Source organism: Procambarus clarkii, chromosome 57 (assembly GCF_040958095.1).
Source record: "Procambarus clarkii isolate CNS0578487 chromosome 57, FALCON_Pclarkii_2.0, whole genome shotgun sequence".
Taxonomy (NCBI): domain Eukaryota; kingdom Metazoa; phylum Arthropoda; class Malacostraca; order Decapoda; family Cambaridae; genus Procambarus; species Procambarus clarkii.
The window spans coordinates 8,966,135-8,991,614 of NC_091206.1; the positions used below are offsets into that span (position 1 = coordinate 8,966,135).

At 43.2% G+C, this 25,480-nt stretch overlaps 1 protein-coding gene across 2 annotated transcripts in view; it reads left to right on the plus strand.

Annotated features, from left to right (window-relative positions):
* LOC123745070 (GATA-binding factor C) overlaps window positions 1–25,480 on the plus strand; it is a 136,657-nt gene that overhangs the window by 91,936 nt on the left and 19,241 nt on the right. For both annotated transcript variants that reach the window (XM_045725370.2, XM_069306238.1), the window contains exons 3-4: window positions 15,280–15,425; window positions 20,002–20,127. In XM_045725370.2, the coding sequence (XP_045581326.2) occupies window positions 15,280–15,425; window positions 20,002–20,127 (272 nt within the window). The remainder of the gene's footprint in view (window positions 1–15,279; window positions 15,426–20,001; window positions 20,128–25,480) is intronic.

Sequence of the window (25,480 nt, forward strand, 5' to 3'; positions counted from 1 at the left end):
CTCTCTCGCCCTCTTTGACAGGACGGTAGAGCAACAAACAACAGTCTCGATTCTTGCAGGTCGGCGTTCAATCGCCGACTGTCCAAGTGATTGGCACCAATCCTTTCCTCCGTTCTCTCCTAAGTCCTTATCCACATATCCCTCCCAAGTGCTTTATAATCGTAATTGCTTAGTGCCTTCTCCTGATAAATCTCATATCTTTTATAGCATTAATAAACTTTAAAAAAAATTGGGAACTGTAAACAACTGAAATTTACCTCATTTCACATTAATCTTTTATTGTAGATAATTCATCAACAATTTATGAAGGGCTTTCTCATCCCCATCTTCTATTTCATACATTTATATACGTTATTTACTCGTTATTACGCGCTTCTTTATTATCCTTGACATCTGTGTGACGCAAGTATAATTTCCACAATCGCCACTTGCGTGACGCAAACATTAAAACTACTATAACCACTTGCGTGATGCGAGATTCATTTCTTCCATCGCACCGTACGTGACGCAAGAATCATTACGACAATCGCCTCCAGCCTGACATCAGATCATGACTATAATCGTATATTTCCTGATGCAAGAATTATTACTTCAATCATCTCTTGCATGACGCGAGCTTTATTACCACAGTCGCCGCTTGCTTGACGCAAATTTTATTACCACATTCCCTACTTGCGTGACGCAAGCTTCAGAATTATAAACGCCCCTGCGTCAGGCACAATTCAGGACTACAATCTGTGATTGTAGTCCTGTAATACACTCAGGACTGTGTGTATTAAACTTGTTGTATTCGTATTTGCGTGACACGTATACAACAAGATGTATATGTGTATACAATAGTGTATAGTAATCTTTAACCTGGCCCCTCTTTAAGCTCTTTGGCCCTGTCACTGGTTTTTGCCTCGGGCCTAAGCCCACTGTAATTTAACGTTGGGCTTCCGAGAATGGTTTCATATGCATTTCTGACACTTTCAGATGCTGTTTGGAACGTGGGCGGGTGATGGGGGTGGAGACTATGGGTGTGGTGTGTGGGAGGTTATGGGTGGGTTAGTGGGTGGTGGGGAAGATTATGGGTGGGTTGGTGGGTGGTGGGGAAGATCATGGGGTGGGTGGTGAATTTTGGGTGGATCTGTAGAAGAGATTGTGGGGTTGGTTTGTGGGGAATACAGTAAGTTGGTTGGTGGATGATAAATGTGGATGATTATGAGTTTGTTGAAGGGTGGTTGAGAAATTATGGGGTGAATTAGTGGGTAATGGGGAAGCTTATAGATTTGAAGGAGATTTTTGATGAGCTTGTGGGTCGTCGAGAAGACTATGGTTGGAGAAGTAATGAGTTTTTGGGAGATTGTACTCTGAAAGATTATATAATGGCAAAAATTTTGGGTGGAAGGTGGGGATGATTATGGTTGAGGAAATAGTAAGTGCGTTTGTGGCTAAGGGGTATATTTTGGGTAGTATGGTGGAAGGCCCGTTAGACTCCAGGGAGATGTCAAAACATAATAAATGTTGAAACATTTCGTATCTTCTTAAAGATTGAATTGAGCCTTATATACATACATACATATATATATATATATATGTTTCACCAAAAATATACGCCTGTGCACACCCTGCACAATTATCTGACCAAATGGGAAAAAAATCTAGAATGCAGAGATTAAAATACACTAAAAGCTTCATAAAAATATTTATATTTCAATGAATGGGATTTACAAATAATGTCTATAATGTCTGACATGTTTCTCAGGTCTGCTTACCAAAGGTTATGCGTGTAAGTGCATGATAGAGAACGGGAAATGTAATGCATCCAGTTTACCGCAAATGTAAACTGCTTATGAACAAATCCACAAGGGCCGTGATGAGGGTTCGAACTTACGCCCGGGAAGATCCCAGACGCTGCCTTAGTCAACTAGGCCACGGCATGGTAAAAAGAATTGCAACCGGGAATTTCAATTCTCCATTCTCCAATTTCAATTTTGTTACCGTATCGTGGCCTAGTCGACTAAAGCAGCGTCTGGGATCATCCCGGGCGTAAGTTCGAGCCCTCATCACGGCCTTTGTGGATTTGTTCATTTGATGCATCACGCTATTGTGATTTCTGTGTGCATTAAACTGCTTAACATGTAGATTACAGGGGATGAGTACCTCGTCTCTCCTCACTCTATTCTATCCGAGACTTCATACACCATAAAACGACTCTTTACTCTCTCCGATCTTTACGGGCTATTCAGGCCTATGCCACCTCTTGGGTGGCTTAATCTTCATCAATCAGTCTCAGACCTGACTATTTACTCCTTCTCTAACCAGTCACTTGGCTACTGGTGGAGGCAGGAAGAGGTAGACTCTGGCTACTGGTGGAGGCAGGAAGAGGTAGACTCTGGCTACTGGTGGAGGCAGGAAGAGGTAGACTCTGGCTACTGGTGGAGGCAGGAAGAGGTAGACTCTGGCTACTGGTGGAGGCAGGAAGAGGTAGACTCTGGCTACTGGTGGAGGCAGGAAGAGGTAGACTCTGGCTACTGGTGGAGGCAGGAAGAGGTAGACTCTGGCTACTGGTGGGGCAGGAAGAGGTAGACTCTTGGCTACTGGTGGGGCAGAAAGAGGTAGACTCTTGGCTACTGGTGGAGGCAGGAAGAGGTAGACTCTGGCTACTGGTGGGGCAGAAAGAGGTAGACTCTTGGCTACTGGTGGGGCAGAAAGAGGTAGACTCTTGGCTACTGGTGGGGCAGAAAGAGGTAGACTCTGGCTACTGGTGGGGCAGAAAGAGGTAGACTCTTGGCTACTGGTGGGGGACAGAAAGAGGTAGACTCTTGGTTACTGGTGGGGGACAGAAAGAGGTAGACTCTTGGCTACTGGTGGGGGACAGAAAGAGGTAGACTCTGGCTACTGGTGGGGCAGAAAGAGGTAGACTCTTGGCTACTGGTGGGGGACAGAAAGAGGTAGACTCTTGGCTACTGGTGGGGGACAGAAAGAGGTAGACTCTTGGTTACTGGTGGGGGACAGAAAGAGGTAGACTCTTGGCTACTGGTGGGGGACAGAAAGAGGTAGACTCTGGCTACTGGTGGGGCAGAAAGAGGTAGACTCTTGGCTACTGGTGGGGGACAGAAAGAGGTAGACTCTTGGCTACTGGTGGGGGACAGAAAGAGGTAGACTCTTGGTTACTGGTGGGGGACAGAAAGAGGTAGACTCTTGGCTACTGGTGGGGGACAGAAAGAGGTAGACTCTTGGTTACTGGTGGGGGACAGAAAGAGGTAGACTCTTGGCTACTGGTGGGGGGGCAGGAAGAGGTAGACTCTGGCTACTGGTGGGGCAGAAAGAGGTAGACTCTTGGCTACTGGTGGGGGACAGAAAGAGGTAGACTCTTGGCTACTGGTGGGGGGGCAGGAAGAGGTAGACTCTGGCTACTGGTGGGGCAGAAAGAGGTAGACTCTTGGCTACTGGTGGGGGGGCAGGAAGAGGTAGACTCTTGGCTTCTGGAGGGGGCAGAAACAGGTAGACTCTTGGCTATTGGTGGGGGGCAGAAAGAGGTAGACTCTTGGCTGCTGGAGAGGCGGGAAGTGCGTGAATGAAAACTGCTGAAGGAGAAGCGTTACTCGAGCAGGACGCAGACGCAGGAGGAACCGGTCCTTCGCACGGGAGGAAGTAGGTTATTTCCGACTTGAGAGAAGTTACTCTGTTACTCCCTTTGAAGTTGTTGCTGCTGCTAGTGGTGGTGGTTGTGGTAGATGTTATGGTGGTTGTGGTAGATGTTATGGTGGTTGTGGTAGATGTTATGGTGGTTGTGGTTGAGGAGGAAGGTTTAGTGATGAACGTAGACGTGGTAGTGGAGGTAGTTATGGTGGAAGTAGAGGTGGTTGGGGTAGTAAAGATAACAGGTAACTACAAATAACATTCCTGATGGAGAGAACGAGAGAGGAAAAGCAAATCTAGATAGCATTTTACTTTACTAGATAGCATACCAATAATAAGAGGGTAACTAGTAGGGGATAAGAGCGTACGGAAGCATGCGGCCCGAATAGTTAATTCGTCCAGGACCTTCACATTCCTTCCTAGGAATATGGGCAGGCTGCGCAAGAAGTATGTCGCTATACTCATGAATGTTGTTGAAAAATACCAAAAAATCGATATACTCAGCCTCAGCGGAGGACACTAACAATGAGATGCCAACGACATATGCAGGATATGTTGTCCCCATCCAACCTACGTTGGAGAGAGCGACATATTAACATATATTAAAAGTGATGTTGCTGGCAGACATGTTAAAAGCAATTAAAGTCAGAGCGCCTAATATATCTGATGTTCCAATCTGTTAATGGTTACAAACTACTATGATAACTAAGCGAGACTTAAACAACCAGGAGCTCCACACAGAGGGCAGCAGTTGTTCTGTCACCCCGCGCAGGATTTTCGTGCATAATGAAGTAATCTAATAAGAACAGCAGCACAGAGCACATAAATCATCTGTGTCACTCAATATATTTATCCAAGCAACCCGCGATTTCAAGAAGCAGAAAGAACAGTTACATAAGCAGTAATGGGAACAATTCCTACAAAGTATTAACAGTGCAGTACGTAAAGCAAAAATATTATTCATAATTTAAAAAAAATCTCCAATCCTAAACCAATCCTAAAACAAATCCTAAACTAAGACTTGCATACAATTTATCATTCACTCATGCTGGCATACTATTAGAAGGTATGCAAGAGCTGTTAGCACATCAGATCAGTCCACACAATATACAAAAGCAATTTCCTAGTTACAACAGTAATAGAATCCTCCATATTTGAATGGCTCGAAGGGAAATGGGCCCAGATAATGTATAAGATAAAAATGCACTCAGCAAGGGCAGAGCAACTTCTCCTGGAAACGATGAGAGTTCATGTTGATACACCCAATACCGCACTGCTAGATATCCACAGCGAGGTGTCTTACCATTGGACGCAAGGCCTCAGAATCTCTATTTATATAAGCCACACTCAGACGTTGGCTAGTAGATAAATGATGCGAATTGTTGTTGTTTTAGTTCCAGCTACTGGGAACAAAAGATTCCAAGTAGCACGGGCTATGGTGAGCCCGTAGTGGACTTACCTGGCACAGGTAACAGGTTACAGGAACTTTAACTTAAATGATGCGAATCAAACGTCAGCTTATTTCTAACGTGCATGTATTGTTCCGTGGGTAAGGTGAAGAAACATGCTTTGCTGAGTACTTTATCAGGCAGGGAAATACAAAACTCATGTATCTTTTCTTGATCTCCAAACTGCTTTTGACACAGCTAGAAGGGAACTCATCTTAGATTAACAAGTCGTTTTGGGTGTCAACGTGAATTTACTGCAGTCTAATTGGGGAGGGGGGGATTGTGAAAAACAATTACACCAATCATTCACACGGAGGTAAAAACTAGTTTTAATGCTTCCTTTAAATTGGGCACACTTCAGAGAGGAGAGCTCATCTGCAAAAACAGAAGATGCCCGGGCACACACTAATTACATGAAACTAAACAATTGGCTTAGATAAATACTTGTGATGAGTTTGCTGCACTACAACAAGGCACTAATACACTGAAACAAACAGAAGGAACACTTTCCTGTGATACAATGTCGGTTCATCAAGCACTTGAAACCCCAACTTGCAAAACAGCTATTAGGAATATTTTAACATCAATAATTTCAAATAATATTATTAATACAAAGATCAAGAGTTTCAGAAAGTAACAAACAAGAAGCAGAATTAGGCCTAGGCACCCCAATTTTCATTGTGAAAATCCTTCATCATTCATTTCATATCATTCATTTCAATTTCCACACAACTTCCAGAAACTGGGGCTCTCAGAGGAGCAATCCCTGACATCCAAAGAGTAAAAAACAATAGTATTAAAACTTTTGATATGTACACTACCGATAACTATGTGTACAGATAGTACAAATCTTCACCAGATAGAGTCACTTTGAAATTGTTGGAATTAGGCAGAAATATCGTTACTTATGGCAAATAACGTAAATAACTGCAAGTAATGAATATCCCGAAAGTGAGCCCTCCAATTATGAACATCATTAAACATCAGCTAAGTTACACTCTTCAATATTATATTGCAAAATGAATGTTATCGGTGATTTTAGACCAAATGATATGTAATACCTAGTGCATTGTCAGTAATTCATTCACCGAAAGGACATTAGAAAATATTTTCTAACTCTACGCATTATTAAGCTGCCTACTGCAGGCTAGTATCAAGTAGGACAAACGCTACTGTGAGACAGGGATATTAGATGATCTTGCAGCTAGTTGTTAACATAGACTCTATAATCTCACAGAGAATACTCACAGCAGCATGATAATGTGAGTGCCTAAACTTGCTGTTAAAGGTAGACACTGTGGTAGGTGACGGTGCTACAGGCAGACACTGTGGTAGGTGACGGTGCTACAGGCAGACACTGTGGTAGGTGATTGTGCACCTTCTTGCGCGACCCGCTGCAAGATTTGTACAATCACTGGTTGAGATGACGAGGCCTTAGGTCCCAAATGGTCAGGTACCATCTGGGACCTCCACGTCTAACATATCGTCAAACATTCTCCAACCTCAGCGATACTAACGACTTATTTTCCCAATATATTATTAATGTGTGTATTTACGATTCATCTTCTGCGTCGTCTCGTGTTCTGCAGAATCTAATCGTGTTCGTGTAAACCCATTACTTTACCATGTTGTTTCTGCATAGATGTTATTTGCTTAACATGTTGGAAAATAATTTAAAGTTGTTAAATTTGTGAAGAGACAATGAAGACGGACGAAGGAACTGTTAGGATCACCACAGCTCTCCGTCATAGGGGACTTTTATTATTGAGAAATAGATTGAAAATCAATGAACTTACATGGAGAGCAAAACTAGTAGAGAGAGAGCAGAGGGAAATGCTTTTGACTCAGCTTGTTAGAGAGGAAACTAAGACAAATTAGATATAATCTACCTGGCAGGCATCTCCTGCTTTTTGCATTGAATGACGCTGAAAAATAATATGGAATACAAGATGTTATTGGGAATGAGCAACCAATGTGTGGTAAACAACTTACCATGTCACCAGAACCCGAAGGAATTAGCATATGAGCCATTCCTAAGACCTCGCATCCTCTAAACTAAGATGAGCAAGCCATCACAAAACTGTTGAACCAACCTATAACCGACCTTCGAGAATGCTATTCCAGCTTGTAATCCACTTATGAAAAATGTACAAAATACAAGTAAAAGAACGCCACAAATATCTGACGAGGATTTTGCCGGACGTCGAGGGACTAAGCTGCCTTGAATGGCTGAGAGAACTTAATTTCGCCACGTCGGAAAAAAGGGCAAATTGGGGGAGGAAGACATGACATGAACATTCAACATAATAAGGGAACTGGATGAACAAAGAGACGGTGTTTAAAATACCATACGGTTGGGCTAAAGGTCCCTGGTGGAAGCTTCAGATGCAAATGAACTGGAGAGAAGTGAAGAAAACTGTGTATAGCGAAAAAAGTCGTAAAAAAGTATAAAGATGGGATGAGAAACGTTTCAAGAAACTATTTATGTAATGTGGCAAGAAACATAAGGCACGAAAGTCATTGCATTAGTTGATCAGTGACCAAAAACGTTACTTTCTGGCTATTGGGAAGCTCGACTCTCAAGACATAGCAAGATGAGTGTACGTACACACACACACACACACACACACACACACACACACACACACACACACACACACACACACACACACACACACACACCACCAGCCAATGAATGAAACGTGATCGCCTTGTGGTACAAAATAAAATGAATAACACAGAATTTACATAGACTGTTTCATTCATTATTTGGGGTGAGGGAGCGATGTAAGGCCCCCCTACCCTATTGTCTAGTCTAGTGTACCCCCTGCGGACCCCTAACCCCCCCCCCTACTCCTCCTCCTCCAGAAGGCTCCCCCTGTACCCCCTGCCCGGCTGCTGGCTGCGTCCCCTGGACCCCTGATGCTATCTACCAAGTGATAACATCATGCAGGTGCTGACCAGCGGTACCAGAGCAAGGGATTACTCTACCCTCACAAAAAAATATCGAATTTTTATATGCCGCTTGTATTTTATTGATCCCTGAACATTTGATACACCGTTAACATGATGAACGTTCGAACTTGATATATTTATATATTTTCACTAATTTGAACACTTGTTATCAAGACGAGCGCGAAGAGAGTCTGGCAAAGGCGGTAACCACTCCAGGCACACGACACTTGGCGACACACAAGGCACCTAAGCGGGGAGAAGAAAGGCATCCCGAAATAGCCCCAAATGGTTGTGACGTTAGAGATGCATTTTCAGGATGGGTCGCAGGGACGCATGTCCACGGCGCCGGTGGCGTTACAAGCGCCTGAGAACGTTTTGGAGGCGTGAGTGCCACTGGGAGAAAGAGACATTAGGAACAGTACGTGAACGCCGACTAATCCAGATGTCCTCTTCTTTTTTCCCTAGTAATCCAGATGGGCCGTTCCGACCAGAAGAGGAGGAGGGGGGCAGGCTTGGTGTAGGATACCGATCACAAGAGGGGGGGAGGCCGATCAGAGGAGTGGGGATAGACCGAACGGAGAAGGAAAGACCGATCAGAGAGGAGGAATGATGGGTGGGGGTAAAGCTGATCAGAGGAGTAGAGGGAGAATGGGTGTAGAAAAACCGTTCAGAAGAATGGGTGTAAAGGGAAGATGCCGAGGTGTGGAGGTGAGGAAGGGGCAAGGTCGATCAGATGAGAAGAAAAAAGGGGATAAAGTTTGCCTAATATGGGATAATATTGGAAACCCGAAGGTAACGAAGTAATTGCTGTTGCTCAAGTATCGTTAGCCTTATACTTTTAACGAGAGTTCATAGCCCTAACTTAGCAAACGACAAAGAGTTCCTGGTCTCGGCTAACTGTTGAAACCAGGAACTTCAAGGCATTCTTCAACAGCGAACGAGGATGAGGTCCAGGAACTTACCTGCATAACTCAAGAGTATTAGCATCTATGCCCTACTTCCTACCACTTAAGGCAACCCTTGACCACTGAAGACGATAGCGTGGACAAAACAGACAGCAGGACAGGCGAAATTGACCGTCAATAAAAGGTGACACAAACTGTCCAATAAGGTAAGTCTGGAGCTCCTAGCAGCATCCTCTAAGTCCCACTGAAGCTCCTAGCAGCATCCTCTAAGTCCCACTGAAGCTCCTAGCAGCATCCTCTAAGTCCCACTGACAGTGGGAAGGGAGGAGGGACAGAAAACTGGATTCGGAAGTAGAGGGAAAAGAATAGGAGGGGTTAGGGTAGACAGAAGGGGAAGGGGAGAGACTGGGATGGGGGGAAAGGGAGTAGATTGAAATGTGAGAGGTGGGAGGGGGTAAAATGTGATGAGGGAGATGCTGATGAATGGGATGGGAGCAAGGGAGGATGGGTACATTTTGATGAATATGTTAGCTTTCAAGTAGAATTCTAGATGTAATACATTAATCGACTGCACCATACAATACATCTATGAACTGCATCACACAATACATCTATGAACTGCATTATACAATACATCAATCGACTACATCATACAACACATCTATTGACTGCATCATACAATATATCTATGAACTGCATCATACAATACATTAATCGACTGCATCATACAACACATCTATCGAGTACATCACGGCCACGTTTAAATCTTTAAACAGCAGGAAACGTTCTATTGTTTAAACGAAACCTCAAGGTAACCAAGGTATGTTAAGGTTAATTCCTAAGAGATATTTAAATAATTAAATCGCAATACCTGTGCTATAATTTTCACTGACGAAATCTCCACAAATTATGCTGACATTTTTTTATGTATACTGACTGTACACTGACATAATTTACAAAGTTTACATGGACGATATATACACAATTTTACACTGACGATACATAAGCGTATACAGTTTAAACCTGCGAGATTTACACATGTTAAATTAATTAAATTTGTAAACAAAATAATGACCGGACCTAATTTCTTCTTGTCAACTCTCCCCCATCACCAGAGTGAAGGGACGCTAGTTGTGTCTACCTCCTGGACACCCAGCCCCATCACCAGGGTGAAGGGACGCTAGATAATGGGATTCTAATCGCAAACAGCTACTCGTTCAAATCCTGCCGAGAAGAGATTACATAATTACGGCACAGCGAATGACCACTAAGTGGGATCTCGCGTGCCCGCTGGCTGAGGTTCCATTACAGAAATTACAGCACTTCGCTCTGTAATGGACTCTTGGAAGCGATGTGACCGCATTCGCACGGGAAGATGGCCAATGCGTCTCGCTTGACAAATGGTCACACACAGGAGAGATGGCCGTACTCGCGGGATTTGGTGTGGACGACGATGGTTTACAGGGAATTATGGAAAATATAATGGTTGACTGAGGAAACGCATGTCGCTAACGATTGATATGTAAGACGATGCGATGTTCAACGACGAATTGTTTGACTCATGGAGGTGCGGGGGTGGAAGGGAAGGAGGGAGAGGGACTTGGTAAACAGAAGGTATGGCAGCAAACAAGAATAATTGTTTAGGGGAAAATTATCAATAAACATGTATGTGTGTGTGTGTGTGTGTGTGTGTGTGTGTGTGTGTGTGTGTGTGTGTGTGTGTGTGTGTGTGTGTGTGTGTGTGTGTGTGTACTCACCTAGTTGTACTCACCTAGTTGTGTTTGCGGGGTTTGAGCTCTGGCTCTTTGGTCCCGCCTCTCAACCGTCAATCAACAGGTGTACAGATTCCTGAGCCTATTGGGCTCTATCATATCTACACTTGAAACTGTGTATGGAGTCAGCCTCCACCACATCACCCCCTAATGCATTCCATTTGTCAACCACTCTGACACTAAAAAAGTTCTTTCTAATATCTCTGTGGCTCATTTGGGCACTCAGTTTCCACCTGTGTCCCCTTGTGCGTGTTCCCCTTGTGTTAAATAGACTGTCTTTATCTACCCTATCAATTCCCTTCAGAATCTTGAATGTGGTGATCATGTCCCCCCTAACTCTTCTGTCTTCCAGCGAAGTGAGGTTCAATTCCCGTAGTCTCTCCTCGTAGCTCATACCTCTCAGCTCGGTTACTAGTTTGGTGGCAAACCTTTGAACCTTTTCCAGTTTAGTCTTATCCTTGACTAGATATGGACTCCATGCTGGGGCTGCATACTCCAGGATTGGCCTGACATATGTGGTATACAAGGTTCTGAATGATTCTTTACACAAGTTTCTGAATGCCGTTCGTATGTTGGCCAGCCTGGCATATGCCGCTGATGTTATCCGCTTGATATGTGCTGCAGGAGACAGGTCTGGCGTGATATCAACCCCCAAGTCTTTTTCCTTCTCTGACTCCTGAAGAATTTCCTCTCCCAGATGATACCTTGTATCTGGCCTCCTGCTCCCTACACCTATCTTCATTACATTACATTTGGTTGGGTTAAACTCTAACAACCATTTGTTTGACCATTCCTTCAGCTTGTCTAGGTCTTCTTGAAGCCTCAAACAGTCCTCTTCTGTGTGTGTGTGTGTGTGTGTAGCTCTTAGACCCCGCCTTTCTAACCAATTTATTTTCCTCGATTATATCAACTACATATATTTCTTTCTAACACACACGCCCCCCCCCCCCCCCCCAGGAAGCAGCCCGTAGCAGCTGTCTAACTCCCAGGTACCTATTTACTGCTAGGTGAACAAAGGCATCGAGGTGAAAGAAACTCTGCCCATTTGTTTCCGCCTCCGCCGGGAATCGAACCCGGGCCATTAAGACTACGCCACCCAAGCGCTGTCCACTCAGCTGCGAGGCTCCTATGTGAGTGAGAGAGAGAGAGAGAGAGAGAGAGAGAGAGAGAGAGAGAGAGAGAGAGAGAGAGAGAGAGAGAGAGAGAGAGAGAGAGAGAGAGAGAGATAGTCGTGGTTTCATTCTACAAACTTGTTTTGATCTTACTGTGTAACTACTGTACAGGGCTTCACTGGTCTTCCACCCCGTAGTGAACAATCAGTCTCCAAGTGAGGTGGTGTAACATAACAGCAAATAGTTAAGTTGCATTAGAAACCTTCGAAACATTCTTAATAATCCATAATATCTGATAAAATAAGTAAACGAAGAGAAAGAAAATAGGAAACAGAAAGGAGCGGGATAAAATAGAAGAAAGAGAAATGAGAGTTGAAGGAAAAAAATAGAATGGTTATACAAGAGAGAGAAAGGGAGAAAAATGACTGAAGAATTTTATGTAAACATTTAACTGGTCAAGAGGATTGAACTCGAAACAATCATATATACAGAAATAATTTAAATTATATATTATATATATTATATATATATATATATATATATATATATATATATATATATATATATATATATATATATATATATAGTGTCATACCACGAAGGAAGAATTGAAACAGGAATTTCCTTAAGTACTTTCGTATATTAATGCATCTTCAGGAGTGAAGACTCCTTCTTATACATATATATATAATAGACGAAGGCCAAGGACGTTAGATATTATTATCTTACAACCCGTTGAGGAAACAAAGGCTGGACCCACTGCGCACGGCATCTTTACCATTCCGGAGAACGGGAAGGAGAAGAATAATGGCACTCAAGTCTTGACCATTACCCTATCCCAGAAGCCCCAGTTCCTGCACCTTGCCCCTCCTCTCCTCTCCCTTGCCCCTCTCACAAGCCCCGCTATAACCCTTTCCTCAGCCCCATCTCCAGCTTCGTGGACAGCCTTTTCAACACCCCGTTTCATATCTCCATCCACAATTCCTTTCACAGCCCCTTCCTGAACCCTTTCCACAACCTAATTCTACAACCTCTTACAAAACCCCTTCCACAACCTTTTGTACTAACACTTAGGAAACCTAGAACGGTAATTTTCTCCTCAGTTCTAAGAGAGATTGACGAATCAACTTTATTTTTTCATTATAGGACTTAGTTTGGGCAACCCTCTGATTAATAATTAATCCCCTGATTAGAATACACGATAAAGAGGGAGGTCATTTAGCTTCTATATATAACCTAAACATTGCATAGTCAGTGGGAATAGTTGGTTTTATTTATGTTATTGATCAATATTGAGCGCTAGTCATGTCTCTGAGCTCTCTCTTAGAACTGCTAAGGGATATCTTAAATGGATTCCATCTGGAAAGTTATTTCCTCACTAAGCTTAATGTTATTTAAGTTCTTTGATGCTGGATTTTGATGTTTTCATTCAAAACTATTCATTCGACAGGAGAAAGTCAGAATGTAATTATTTAAGTTCAATGTAAATGATTTGGGTTGTGTTGGAATTATATCTATCCAGATGATTGCATGGGGTGACATTGGCTTATATTCTGGATGGCGTGTTAACTCAAATGTGCTGGATGACAAGTGTGCTTGTGTGTGTGTGTGTGTGTGTGTGTGTGTGTGTGTGTGTGTGTGTGTGTGTGTGTGTGTGTGTGTGTGTGTGTGTGTGTACTCACCTAGTTGTGTTTTCGGGGGTTGAGCTCTGGCTCTTTGGTCCCGCCTCTCAACCGTCAATCAACAGGTGTACAGATTCCTGAGCCTATCGGGCTCTGTCATATCTACATTTGAAACTGTGTATGGAGTCAGCCTCCACCACATCACCCCCTAATGCGTGTGTGTGTGTGTGTGTCCTTATGTCTATTTCTTCTTTTTATATCTTGAATCATCCTCAGTTTCCGTCTACCACTTTTTCTGCGGTTCTGTCAGTTCATGTCTTTTATTTGCTTCTGTTTCAGCTCTGTCTTCTGTCGTTCAATTTCAGCTCATTCTCCATTAATTCCCTTTCCTCTCTGCGTTTATCTTTCTCTGAGTTTCTGTTGCTGCTTATCTCTCTCTCTCTCTCGCTCTCTCTCTCTCTGCCATTCTGTCTCTTGGTGTTTACCGTGTGTTGATCGTCGTAGGAATATCTGATCGTGGAGCTAGACAGCCACCCCCGACCCTTGCTGCATCAGGTCATATGTACAGCCTCTCATCTGTTCCCTGGAGCCGAGTCTGGCCACATTAGACCACACCTTTAACGCTCTTGTACCTATCAAGTCAAGCACCAAAGGCATATTTCTCTTCGTTAAAAAAACAAAGACTAACAATTCAAAATATAAATAATAGTAATATTTCATAGGATCGAATTCTCATCACGACCTCGAAGGATTTTTCAATAATAATAATAATAATATACAAATTTTGTAGGTAAGGGCAAATACAGAGCATGTACCCTGTCATATATCTTACTGGAGAGAAGGGCTTCAAGAAGATAACTCAGGTCCTTGTCGTAACATTAAAGAAAGACCTGGCAACATTTGCCAAATAAAGAGGTTCATTCATGCTGCTAAAAGCGTAAACACATTAATGTGTTCCAATGTTGTTAGAATTAAGTGGCCAGTGTCTCATCTGAATACAAATCTGTTTTATGTGTGAAGGCAATCTCAGTGCGAATTCGATCCAGTGACAAATCTGATTGATACATGGGTAAATATATTACAAGCTGTAAATACTGTCTCTGTATGTATGTATGTATCTGACGTAAGTGGGTGGGAATGTGACCCCCCTCGAGTGCGAATCTGATTTGAGTGCAAATATGATTTACGCATGAATTTGCACTGAGTTCGACTCCAGAATATTGGTCAGAGGACATCCAGGGGGTTACTGCATGACACTCCTTGAGCTTAAGATGCCTGTTGTTGCTTCTGCTTGTTCCACCTTTTTGTTGTAGTTCCTTTTCCATGTTAAAAAAAACTGCTTTTGTTTTTAACAGCTTTTTAGTGGTAGATCTACACATTTATTTCTGACATGGAACACGTTTAGCATTGATTTTTACATAAATATTAATAATTTAATTTCGTCATCATAAAAAACCTGAACACTCACTGATATTTTGTAAAACATTTACAACCTCGAAATCGTGAATTGATGTTTAAATTTGACAAATATTTTTATTTTACTTGGTTGTATATATCATTTATTGAAGTATTTTCATCAATTTTGCCCCAAAATTTAATAATTTTGTAAATCTGTATACATTTTTGAAAGGCTGAGGAGCATGATATGAGCTGTTGTGTTCTTAAAAAGAGATTTTGTTATCAATTTAATCTTTCTGTCCCTCTCAAAGCATTTTCTACAGTAAATTAAATTTAGTTTCGCATTGCAATATATTTGTTATTGTTGATGTTGGTGTTGATGATGCTTTATTTCCTATTTTATTCGTGTGGCAATGACCGCATGCGGTGTGTTCCGACAGAGGGCCGCGAGTGCGTCAACTGCGGAGCCACGTCGACGCCGCTGTGGCGACGCGACGGTAACGGTCACTACTTGTGCAACGCCTGCGGTCTATACTACAAGATGAACGGCCAGAACCGTCCCCTCATCAAACCCAAACAACGTATGGTACGTATACTGTATGGTAGTGTATGGGTACCTTATGGTGCTGTATGGTAGTGTATGGGTGGCTTATGGTACTGTATGGTAGTGTATGGGTAGCTTATGGTGTTGTATGGTAGTGTGTGGGTGGCTTATGGTGTTGTATGGTAGTGTATGGGTACCTTATGGTGTTGTATGGTAGTGTATGGGTACCTTATGGTGCTGTATGGTAGTGTATGGGTAGCTTATGGTACTGTATGGTAGTGTATGGGTGGCTTATGGTACTGTATGGTAGTGTATGGGTGGCTTATGGTACTGTATGGTAGTGTATGGGTGGCTTATGGTACTGTATGGTAGTGTGTGGGTGGCTTATGGTGTTGTATGGCAGTGTATGGGTACCTTATGGTGTTGTATGGTAGTGTATGGGTACCTTATGGTGCTGTATGGTAGTGTATGGGTAGCTTATGGTGCTGTATGGTAGTGTATGTGTAGCTTATGGTGTTGTATGGCAGTGTATGGGTGCCTTATGGTGCTGTATGGTAGTGTATGGGTAGCTTATGGTAGTGTATTGGTAGCTTATGGTAGTGTATTGGTAGCTTATGGTGTTGTATGGCAGTATATTGGTAGCTTATGGTGCTGTATGGTAGTGTATGGGTAGCTTATGGTGTTGTACGGTAGTGTATGGGTAGCTTATGGTAGTGTATGGTAGTGTAGGGGTAGCTTATGGTGTTGTATGGTAGTGTATGGGTACCTTATGGTGCTGTATGGTAGTGTATGGGTGACTTATGGTGTTGTATGGTGCTGTATGGTAGTGTATGGGTGACTTATGGTGTTGTATGGTAGTGTATGGGTAGCTTATGGTGTTGTATGGTAGTGTATGGGTACCTTATGGTGTTGTATGGGTAGCTTATGGTGTTGTATGGTAGTGTATGGGTGCCTTATGGTGTTGTATGGTAGAGTATGGGTAGCTTATGGTGTTGTATGGGTAGCTTATGGTGTTGTATGGTAGTGTAGTGGTAGCTTATGGTGTTGTATGGTAGTGTATGGGTACCTTATGGTGTTGTATGGTAGTGTATGGGTACCTTTTGGTGCTGTATGGTCGTGTATGGGTTGCTTATGGTGCTGTATGGTAGTGTATGGGTAGCTTATGGTGCTGTATGGTAGTGTATGGGTAACTTATGGTGCTGTATGGTAGTGTATGGGTAGCTTATGGTGCTGTATGGTCGTGTATGGGTAGCTTATGGTGCTGTATGGTAGTGTATGGGTAGCTTATGGTGCTGTATGGTAGTGTATGGGTAACTTATGGTGCTGTATGGTAGTGTATGGGTAGCTTATGGTGCTGTATGGTAGTGTATGGGTAGCTTATGGTGCTGTATGGTCGTGTATGGGTAGCTTATGGTGCTGTATGGTAGTGTATGGGTAGCTTATGGTGCTGTATGGTAGTGTATGGGTAACTTATGGTGCTGTATGGTCGTGTATGGGTAGCTTATGGTGCTGTATGGTAGTGTATGGGTAGCTTATGGTGCTGTATGGTAGTGTATGGTAACTTATGGTGCTGTATGGTAGTGTATGGGTAGCTTATGGTGCTGTATGGTAGTGTATGGGTACCTTATGGTGTTGTATGGTAGTGTATGGGTACCTTTTGGTGCTGTATGGTCGTGTATGGGTAGCTTATGGTGCTGTATGGTAGTGTATGGGTAGCTTATGGTGCTGTATGGTAGTGTATGGGTAACTTATGGTGCTATATGGTAGTGTATGGGTAGCTTATGGTGCTGTATGGTCGTGTATGGGTAGCTTATGGTGCTGTATGGTAGTGTATGGGTAGCTTATGGTGCTGTATGGTAGTGTATGGGTAACTTATGGTGCTGTATGGTAGTGTATGGGTAGCTTATTGTGCTGTATGGTAGTGTATGAGTAGCTTATGGTGCTGTATGGTAGTGTATGGGTAGCTTATGGTGCTGTATGGTAATGTATGGGTAGCTTATGGTGCTGTATGGTAGTGTATGGGTAGTTTATGGTGTTAAATGGTAGTGTATGGGTATGGGTAGTGTATGAATGACAGTGGCAGGGTATATTCCTGCGTTTTCAGCCCCGACAGGTAAGAAGAGATTAGCACAATGTCTGTACTCCTTCTCCTCATCCTACCTCCTTGTTCTCGAATCCCTTCCAAGTGCCATATAATCATACTGGCATAGTGTTTACCTCTGATAATTACCTTAAATTATCTTTCCCTGCCAGTCAGTTAGGCTCACTGCCTGGCCCTTCTTATGCACCTTCACTAGAAACAATACTTCAGTGTCAAACTATTTACCATACAAATCTTTTACTTTATAATTCATTGTTTACTTGAAATATAAGCATGAGTCTGAGACGCTTCACCATGAGTGTGAATGAAATATGCAGTGATGGAGAAATTCTGCAAAAAAGGATTAGCACAAGGTCAGCAGGGAAGATTTTAATTGGAAACTCGTCATTATTATAAGGAATTATTGTATCTGTTGTGTTGGACTGTTATTCGGCTAATGTGGATCTTGTCGTAGGCAGCTAATCTGGCCTTTGTGATCGAAATAAGATACAAATACAACTCAGGAACTGGCTTGTATACTGTAATTTTCCCTAAGAGTCTGTGGTCTTATTACGGTTCATGTGGTGAGTGAAAGATGACTGTGCTCTAGCCCCAGTAATCCCACCATTACCGATCTGAAAACCACACAACGCTCCACATATGCCACTCTTACGACAACTCACACTTGTACTACATATAGATTCACCTGCTCTTGATTCCACTACCATTATTATCCCTATTACTGCTGCCTCAGCTGTGCGGGTGTGAGCACAGTATTACTGTGTAGCAGACTGTTCACTGTGACGGTTTGTGCACAGTGCCTCTCACAGATGTTTGACTCACATCTGATCTCGTTACGTTTCAATACACCGCACGTCTTTCTTCTGCTGCTGCTGCTACGGCCACTGATCCTCTTATTACTACACTCCTCTCTGCTCTAGTGACCACAGAGCTCCTACCATCACCTATTTGCATATTGTATTTATTTATGGAATTTTGTATTTTAATGTATTTGCTAAAATATACTAAAATTATGTATTTTAGTATATTTGTATTTATTTAGTGTATTGTTTATGTAGTTGATATTCCTCACCTTCTTAGTTTTAATACAGTTATAGCTGTATATATATATATATGTATATATATATATATATATATATATATATATATATATATATATATATATATATATATATATATATATATATATATATATATCTCAATAAAATCAATTTGATTATGTATTTTTATTTAATCGAGTGTGGTTTGAACAAACTTTATGCAGAACTAGAATGAAAGACTGTAAACTCACAATCTCACTATGAACTTGGATATGCTGACTGTAAACCTGGATACTCTGACAGTGAACCTGGATACTCTCGCTGCGAACGTGGATATTATGGCTGTGAACGGAGCATTATGGAGCCTTGTATTTCAGGGCTCCTTTTCGTAATAAACCAAGTGTCATTCTAAGTTACCCTCACATGCAAGTGTGAAAAAAACAGATGTTTTGCAAAATGTTTATGTTCATATATTTATAGTTAGTAGTGTCACAGAAGGAGAGAGAGAGAGAGAGAGAGAGAGAGAGAGAGAGAGAGAGAGAGAGAGAGAGAGAGAGAGAGAGAGAGAGAGAAAGAGAGAGAGAGAGAGAGAGAGAGAGAGAGAGAGAGAGAGAGAGAGAGAGAGAGAGAGAAAGAGAGAGAGAGAGAGAGAGAGAGAGAGAGAGAGAGAGAGAGAGAGAGAGAGAGAGAGAGAGAGAGAGAGAGAGAGAGAGAGAGAGAGAGAGAGAGAGAGAGAGAGAGAGAGAGAGAGAGAGAGAGAGAGAGAGAGAGAGAGACAGAGAGACAGAGAGACAGAGAGACAGAGAGAGAGAGAGAGAAAGAGAGAGAGAGAGAGAGAGAGAGAGAGAGAGAGAGAGAGAGAGAGAGAGAGAGAGACAGAGAGAGAGAGAGAGAGAGAGAGACAGAGAGACAGAGAGACAGAGAGACAGAGAGACAGAGAGACAGAGAGAGAGAGAGAGAGACAGAGAGAGAGAGAGAGAGAGAGAGAGAGAGAGAGAGAGAGAGAGAGAGAGAGAGAGAGAGACAGAGAGACAGAGAGACAGAGAGACAGAGAGACAGAGAGAGAGAGAGAGAGAGAGAGAGAGAGAGAGAGAGAGAGAGAGAGAGACAGAGAGACAGAGAGAGAGAGAGAGAGAGAGAGAGAGAGAGAGAGAGAGAGAGAGAGAGAGAGAGAGAGAGAGAGAGAGAGAGAGAGAGAGAGAGAGAGAGAGAGAGAGAGAGAGAGAGAGAGAGAGAGAGAGAGAGAGAGAGAGAGAGAGAGAGAGAGACAGAGAGAGAGACAGAGAGAGAGAGAGAGAGAGAGAGAGAGAGAGAGAGAGAGAGAGAGAGAGAGAGAGAGAGAGAGAGAGAGAGAGAGAGAGAGAAAGAGAGAGAGAGAGAGAGAGAGAGAGAGAGAGAGAGAGAGAGAGAGAGAGAGAGAGAGAGAGAGAGAGGAAAGCAGCAGCTGGAAACTGACTACAGATGTTTCCTCCCACAGTCGGCCCAGCGGAGGGCAGGCACCAGCTGCGCCAACTGTAAGACCACAACCACTACTCTCTGGAGACGGAACCAGAACGGTGAACCCGTCTGCAACGCCTGCGGCCTCTACTACAAACTTCATAACGTGAGTGTTATCTGGTGTGTGTTTGTGTGTGTGTATTGCGTGTTAGATCACCTTTAGTGTCTGTTATCTACGTATTAATGAATTCATTCCGATTTTTAGTTCGCTCCTGCTGGCGATAACTCCTGTGCTTTTACCATTGGTCCTCTTGATGATGATACAATTAACACTACTAATTTTATTACTTATTACATTACTTTCTATACACACATTACAACTACTAAAATAAGTTATAATGTTACCGCTTCTATTATTTCTACTATTCTACTATTTTTACTATTATTAATAGTCCCACTATTACTACAGCTATTTATATGACTTTTAATATTATTTAAAATCAACCAGTCAAACACTGTATTCAACAATGGTTGTATGTTTGTAATTGGAAATGTTTGAATAACAAGTACAGTACATTACATAAGAATCAGAATAACAACATAGCAAGCAGACCCATAGCCTTGCCGAAAAAAAATAAAAAGTATTAATATAAATTCTTGACTTCAATACGGATGATAAAATGACTTTAAATACGTTTCAATTTCTTCTTCTGCCATTGTTATCAATATACACTACATTATACAATGTTACACAGTTATGAAACAGATTAATTACAAAATATGAACTTTAAAAATGTGGAAAAGAAAGTTTCTTTCCTAGAGCCTGTGGGGTTTTTTCGAATTGCTCCTACGCTGGGCAGGATCTCACAGGATAAGCAGCCAGAGATAATAATTATCTCTTAGTGATTTAATATCCTTGGGCGAGTATGACTAAATTTCCTTCATAAGACGCCTCTTACTTTCCTCATGATGACCAGAACCACACACAAGAAGTTGAAGGGAAGACGACGTTTCGACTTGAGAATGGTCCAGGACGGACCGAAACGTCGTCGTCCCTTCACCTTCTAGTGTGTGGTCTGGTCATCATACTCTAGCCACGTTATTGTGACTCATCGCCTGCTTACTTTCCTCATGTTGGCATTAACGTGTGCAACAGCTCCCAACCTTGAGGTTATCTTGAGATGATTTCGGGGCTTTAGTGTCCCCGCGGCCCGGTCCTCGACCAGGCCTCCACCCCCAGGAAGCAGCCCGTGACAGCTGACTAACACCCAGGTACCTAATTTACTGCTAGGTAACAGGGGCATAGGGTGAAAGAAACTTTGCCCATTGTTTCTCGCCGGCGCCTGGGATCGAACCCAGGACCACAGGATCACAAGTCCAGCGTGCTGTCCGCTCGGCCGACCAGCTCCCTCGGCCGTCACAATCCATGCAACGAAGAGTCCTCTGTGTTGCATCATCCCTGACAATCGGTGAAATTCCTCGAGGTTTATAGTTAATCTTGTTCAACTTCCGTCGGACTCAGAACAATAAATATTTTAGCTTGGCAACGAATAACAGGCTCAAATGTTTCTTTCGAATTATGACTCATTCCTTTAAGCATCTTCCTCACTGAGATTTATCTTAGCGAGGAAGCGATCTTCACTAAGTAAGGCTCGCTGAAGATGCGTCCACTTGGGCTGGACAGTAGAGCGACGGTCTCGATTCATGCTGGTCGGCGTTCAATCCCAGACTGTCCAAGTGGTTCTTTTCTTCCCTACCCCTGTCCCATCCTAAATCCTTACCCTGTTTCCTTAATCTTAGACACTCTCTCTCGCTATCTCCCTATGTGATGACAAACAAGCAAATATGATAAACATATAAATATGCGAAGAAGCTTGAATGGTTCACAAGCCAGTATACAACTGAAAACTCCACACCCCAGAAGGATTCGAACCCAGAGAGCCAGGAGTACTATGCACCTTGGCGTACCTCGTACCTTAACCACTAGACCACACGACTGTACAAAAATCTTGGTACAAATCTTGTACAAAAAACTAACTACTATTTTTTTCTCACACTCACACACCCACACACACACACACACACACAGTGGAAGCAGCCCGTAACAGCTGTCTAACTCCCAGGTACCTATTTACTGCTAGGTAACACGAGCATCAAGGTGAAAAAAACTCTACCAAGTCAGGGAATCGAACCCGGGCCACAGGATAATGAGTCCCGCGCGCTATCCACTCAACTACCAGACCCCTGTGTGAGTGTGGGTGTGTGTGCGTGACCGTCTTAGCCTTAGACTAGAGTAAACACAGCCAGAGTCCCAAGGATACACCCTGTCAACGTTCCGCATCTGGGTGTTTACCGATGAGTATCTCTGATGGTTTTACTGTTATTGTTGCAGATAATCGGGAGTGATCCCCTTTGATTACTCTGGTAGAGTTGGTGCGTGAAGACTCTGGGAGACGAGCCTGCAGGAACACGCTGCCGGGTGTTCTATAGCTTGGTTTGGGCCACACAGTGAAGGCTAAAAAGTAATCCAAGAGTACTTTCTGGCACTTTTTCCGTAGATTATTCGGTCCCCAAGTCTTTCATACGTTGTTTTGTGTCTCCACCCCCCCCCCCCCTCTCTCTCTCTCTCTTTCTCCCTCTCTCCATCTCTCTCTCTCTCTCTCTCTCTCTCTCTCTCTCTCGCTCTCTTTTTTCCTCTCTCTCATATAGTTTAATACTTATTCTTCATTTTTCTTTTCCCTCATCCCTATAGGGTCTTCTTACTCTCTCCCACTCTCCATCATCACCTCCCCTTCTCTTTCCTCCGTCCCCCCTCACCAGGTGTGTAGTGGAGGCATTGGTGGTGGCGGTGGTGGTGGTACTTGGGGCAAGATACTTGGCTGAGATAAGGGATTGATGGCCATCTGCAGATATACCCAGCAAGATGGCCAGATGCTGAGAGTCGCAGAGATCTGAGGAGATGGTGGGAAGGGAAGAGGGAGAGGAAGAGTTTACCATCGACTAATCTCAGATCTGCACCTCATGCTGATGAGTTTAGGATCTCTAAATCTCCTATCTTGGCCTCATAAATTGCGGGTGAGGAATGGTAGTAAACATTAGAATTATAGGAAGCTAAAGCCACACTCGCAAGACCTCGCCCGCCGGTTTCACAAGTGTTTGGGGGAGTCTGACTGCGCCGAGCAGCTTAATTAAGACATGTTCATCAATACAGAAAAAAAGACTGAAGTCAGTTTAGTAGCTCTGTTGAATCAACCAAGTATTGATGACCCGTGTTTAGTTTTCATTGTCAAAGTAGCGCGTTAAATACTTTTGTTGGTCTGTAAATCAAAGATTGAAACTAATGCTATACTAGTCATTTATCTTGTTTTAACAAATATTCTACTTTATATATATATATATATATATATATATATATATATATATATATATATATATATATATATACACACACACATACATATATAGTGTGAGTGTGGTAGCTCTGCACGTGCTACTTGATGAGAAAGCAAAAATTCCACAAGATAAATGCAATCTGTGCAGATAATCATCCAGCATCTCTGAAGACAAGTCACAGAGTCACCGCCCGCCCCCCACGCCACCACCAGTAAGTGAAAGATGCAATCCATTATATAACCCCCCCCCCCCCACACCCGATAGATTACATTGTTTATAAAGATGCGGTACGATACTCGGAGCTTCCTCACGATATTATCTTACGCCCGACAGCAACCTACCTTCCCCTCTTACTTCCTAATCCTCCCCTACCCCTTCTCCTACCCCCTTCCCCTAATACATCCCTACCTACCCCTTCCCCTACCCCTCCCCCCTCTCACTCATTCACATACTCCGTCCAACTCTGATCCAAATCTCATGATACAGAGATGGCCTGCCTCCTAAGTGGAAAGAGATGGTAAATGGGTTGATAAAACTGGGGTGAAATACTTCCATTAGATGCCTTGTCGCCCCGAGAGGAGATCAAACGAGGGATATGTCGTTAAAACGTGTGTACGAGATAAGGAGAGAGATGGGCTCAAGTACTTGATACTGCGTTAATTGTTGCGTGGTGATTTGTACCATGTTGGGGGAGGGAGGGAGGGAAGGGGGGAGAGAGAGAGAGAGAGAGAGAGAGAGAGAGAGAGAGAGAGAGAGAGAGAGAGAGAGAGAGAGAGAGAGAGAGAGAGAGAGAGAGAGAGAGAGAGACAGAGAGAGAGACAGAGAGAGAGACAGAGAGAGAGACAGAGAGACAGAGAGAGACACAGAGAGAGACAGAGAGAGAGACAGAGACAGAGACAGAGACAGAGACAGAGACAGAGAGACAGAGAGAGAGAGAGACAACACCTATTGACGTTCAGGCATACATAATTATATACACAAAACCCCAGGGACATACGTTCTCACTAATTTGACCATCAAGCTGCATTTTTGCGTGCAAGAAGCAGCAAGTGAAAGACTTCCAATTAAGAACCTCCGTGACACAGAGTGCAAATGAATGCCTTTGAAAGGTATCGGGACCGTTCTGGTAAACATTAACATTCAGAACAGGACCAACACACCAGATATTCTATCTCTTGTAAACAATGTTGTCTTCCTCCCTGCCTGTCTAGGACGGAAATTGCTACCAGGTAACACCAGCAAACACCTGGTAATCTCAGGAAGTATTAGATAACACCAAGTAACACCATTTGGGAAGCACACGGAACATCTTGGGACAGCAAGCCGTGAGTGTGACAGTAGCATACTGGTTGAACAAACGGTCGACGGTCTCTTGCAAGACTCCTTCATTTCATACTCAACGAATCTTACTCATAACATATATGTCTAACCTACGATTGAAACAATCGAACCAGAATGGTAGGAACTACCGTGGTGAACGTTCCCCTTTCCCCATCCCTGCTCCCTCTCCTCCTCCACCCCATCCATCATTCCGCCCATCCACCACTACCCAGCTTCTATCCTCCATCTCCCTGCCCATTCACCCCATCCTCTCCTTCTTTTATTTATGCCTACCCATTTCCCTTATTCCCTCTCCACCCCATTCCACCTCTTTTGAAGCAGCTGAATTAATCAATAGTGAGGGGTTAGAGAGACGCTCATTAATGGAAGTGGAAGAGAGGCGCTCATTAATGGAAGGGGAAGAGAAGCGCTCATTAATGGACGGGGAAGAGAAGCGCTCATTAATGGAAGGGGTTAGAGAGGAGCTCAATAATGGAAGTGGAAGAGAGGCGCTCATTAATGGAAGTGGAAGAGAGGCGCTCATTAATGGAAGTGGTTAGAGAGGAACTCAATAATGGATAGGGTAGCGAGGCGCTTATTAACGGAAGATGTAGTGAGAAGGGGTTCCCCATCAACGGAAGGGGTAACGAAAGAGCCTAAAATGCCTCGAGCGCATCAAAGAGTTCCTTCTGAACACTTTGAACGAGTACTTCCACGTTCCTGAATTCCTCGGGCGCCCATCGCGTCCCGCTCAGGCCCCTTGCCCCAAGCTCCAGATTGGCCAAATATGTAGATAAACTATTACG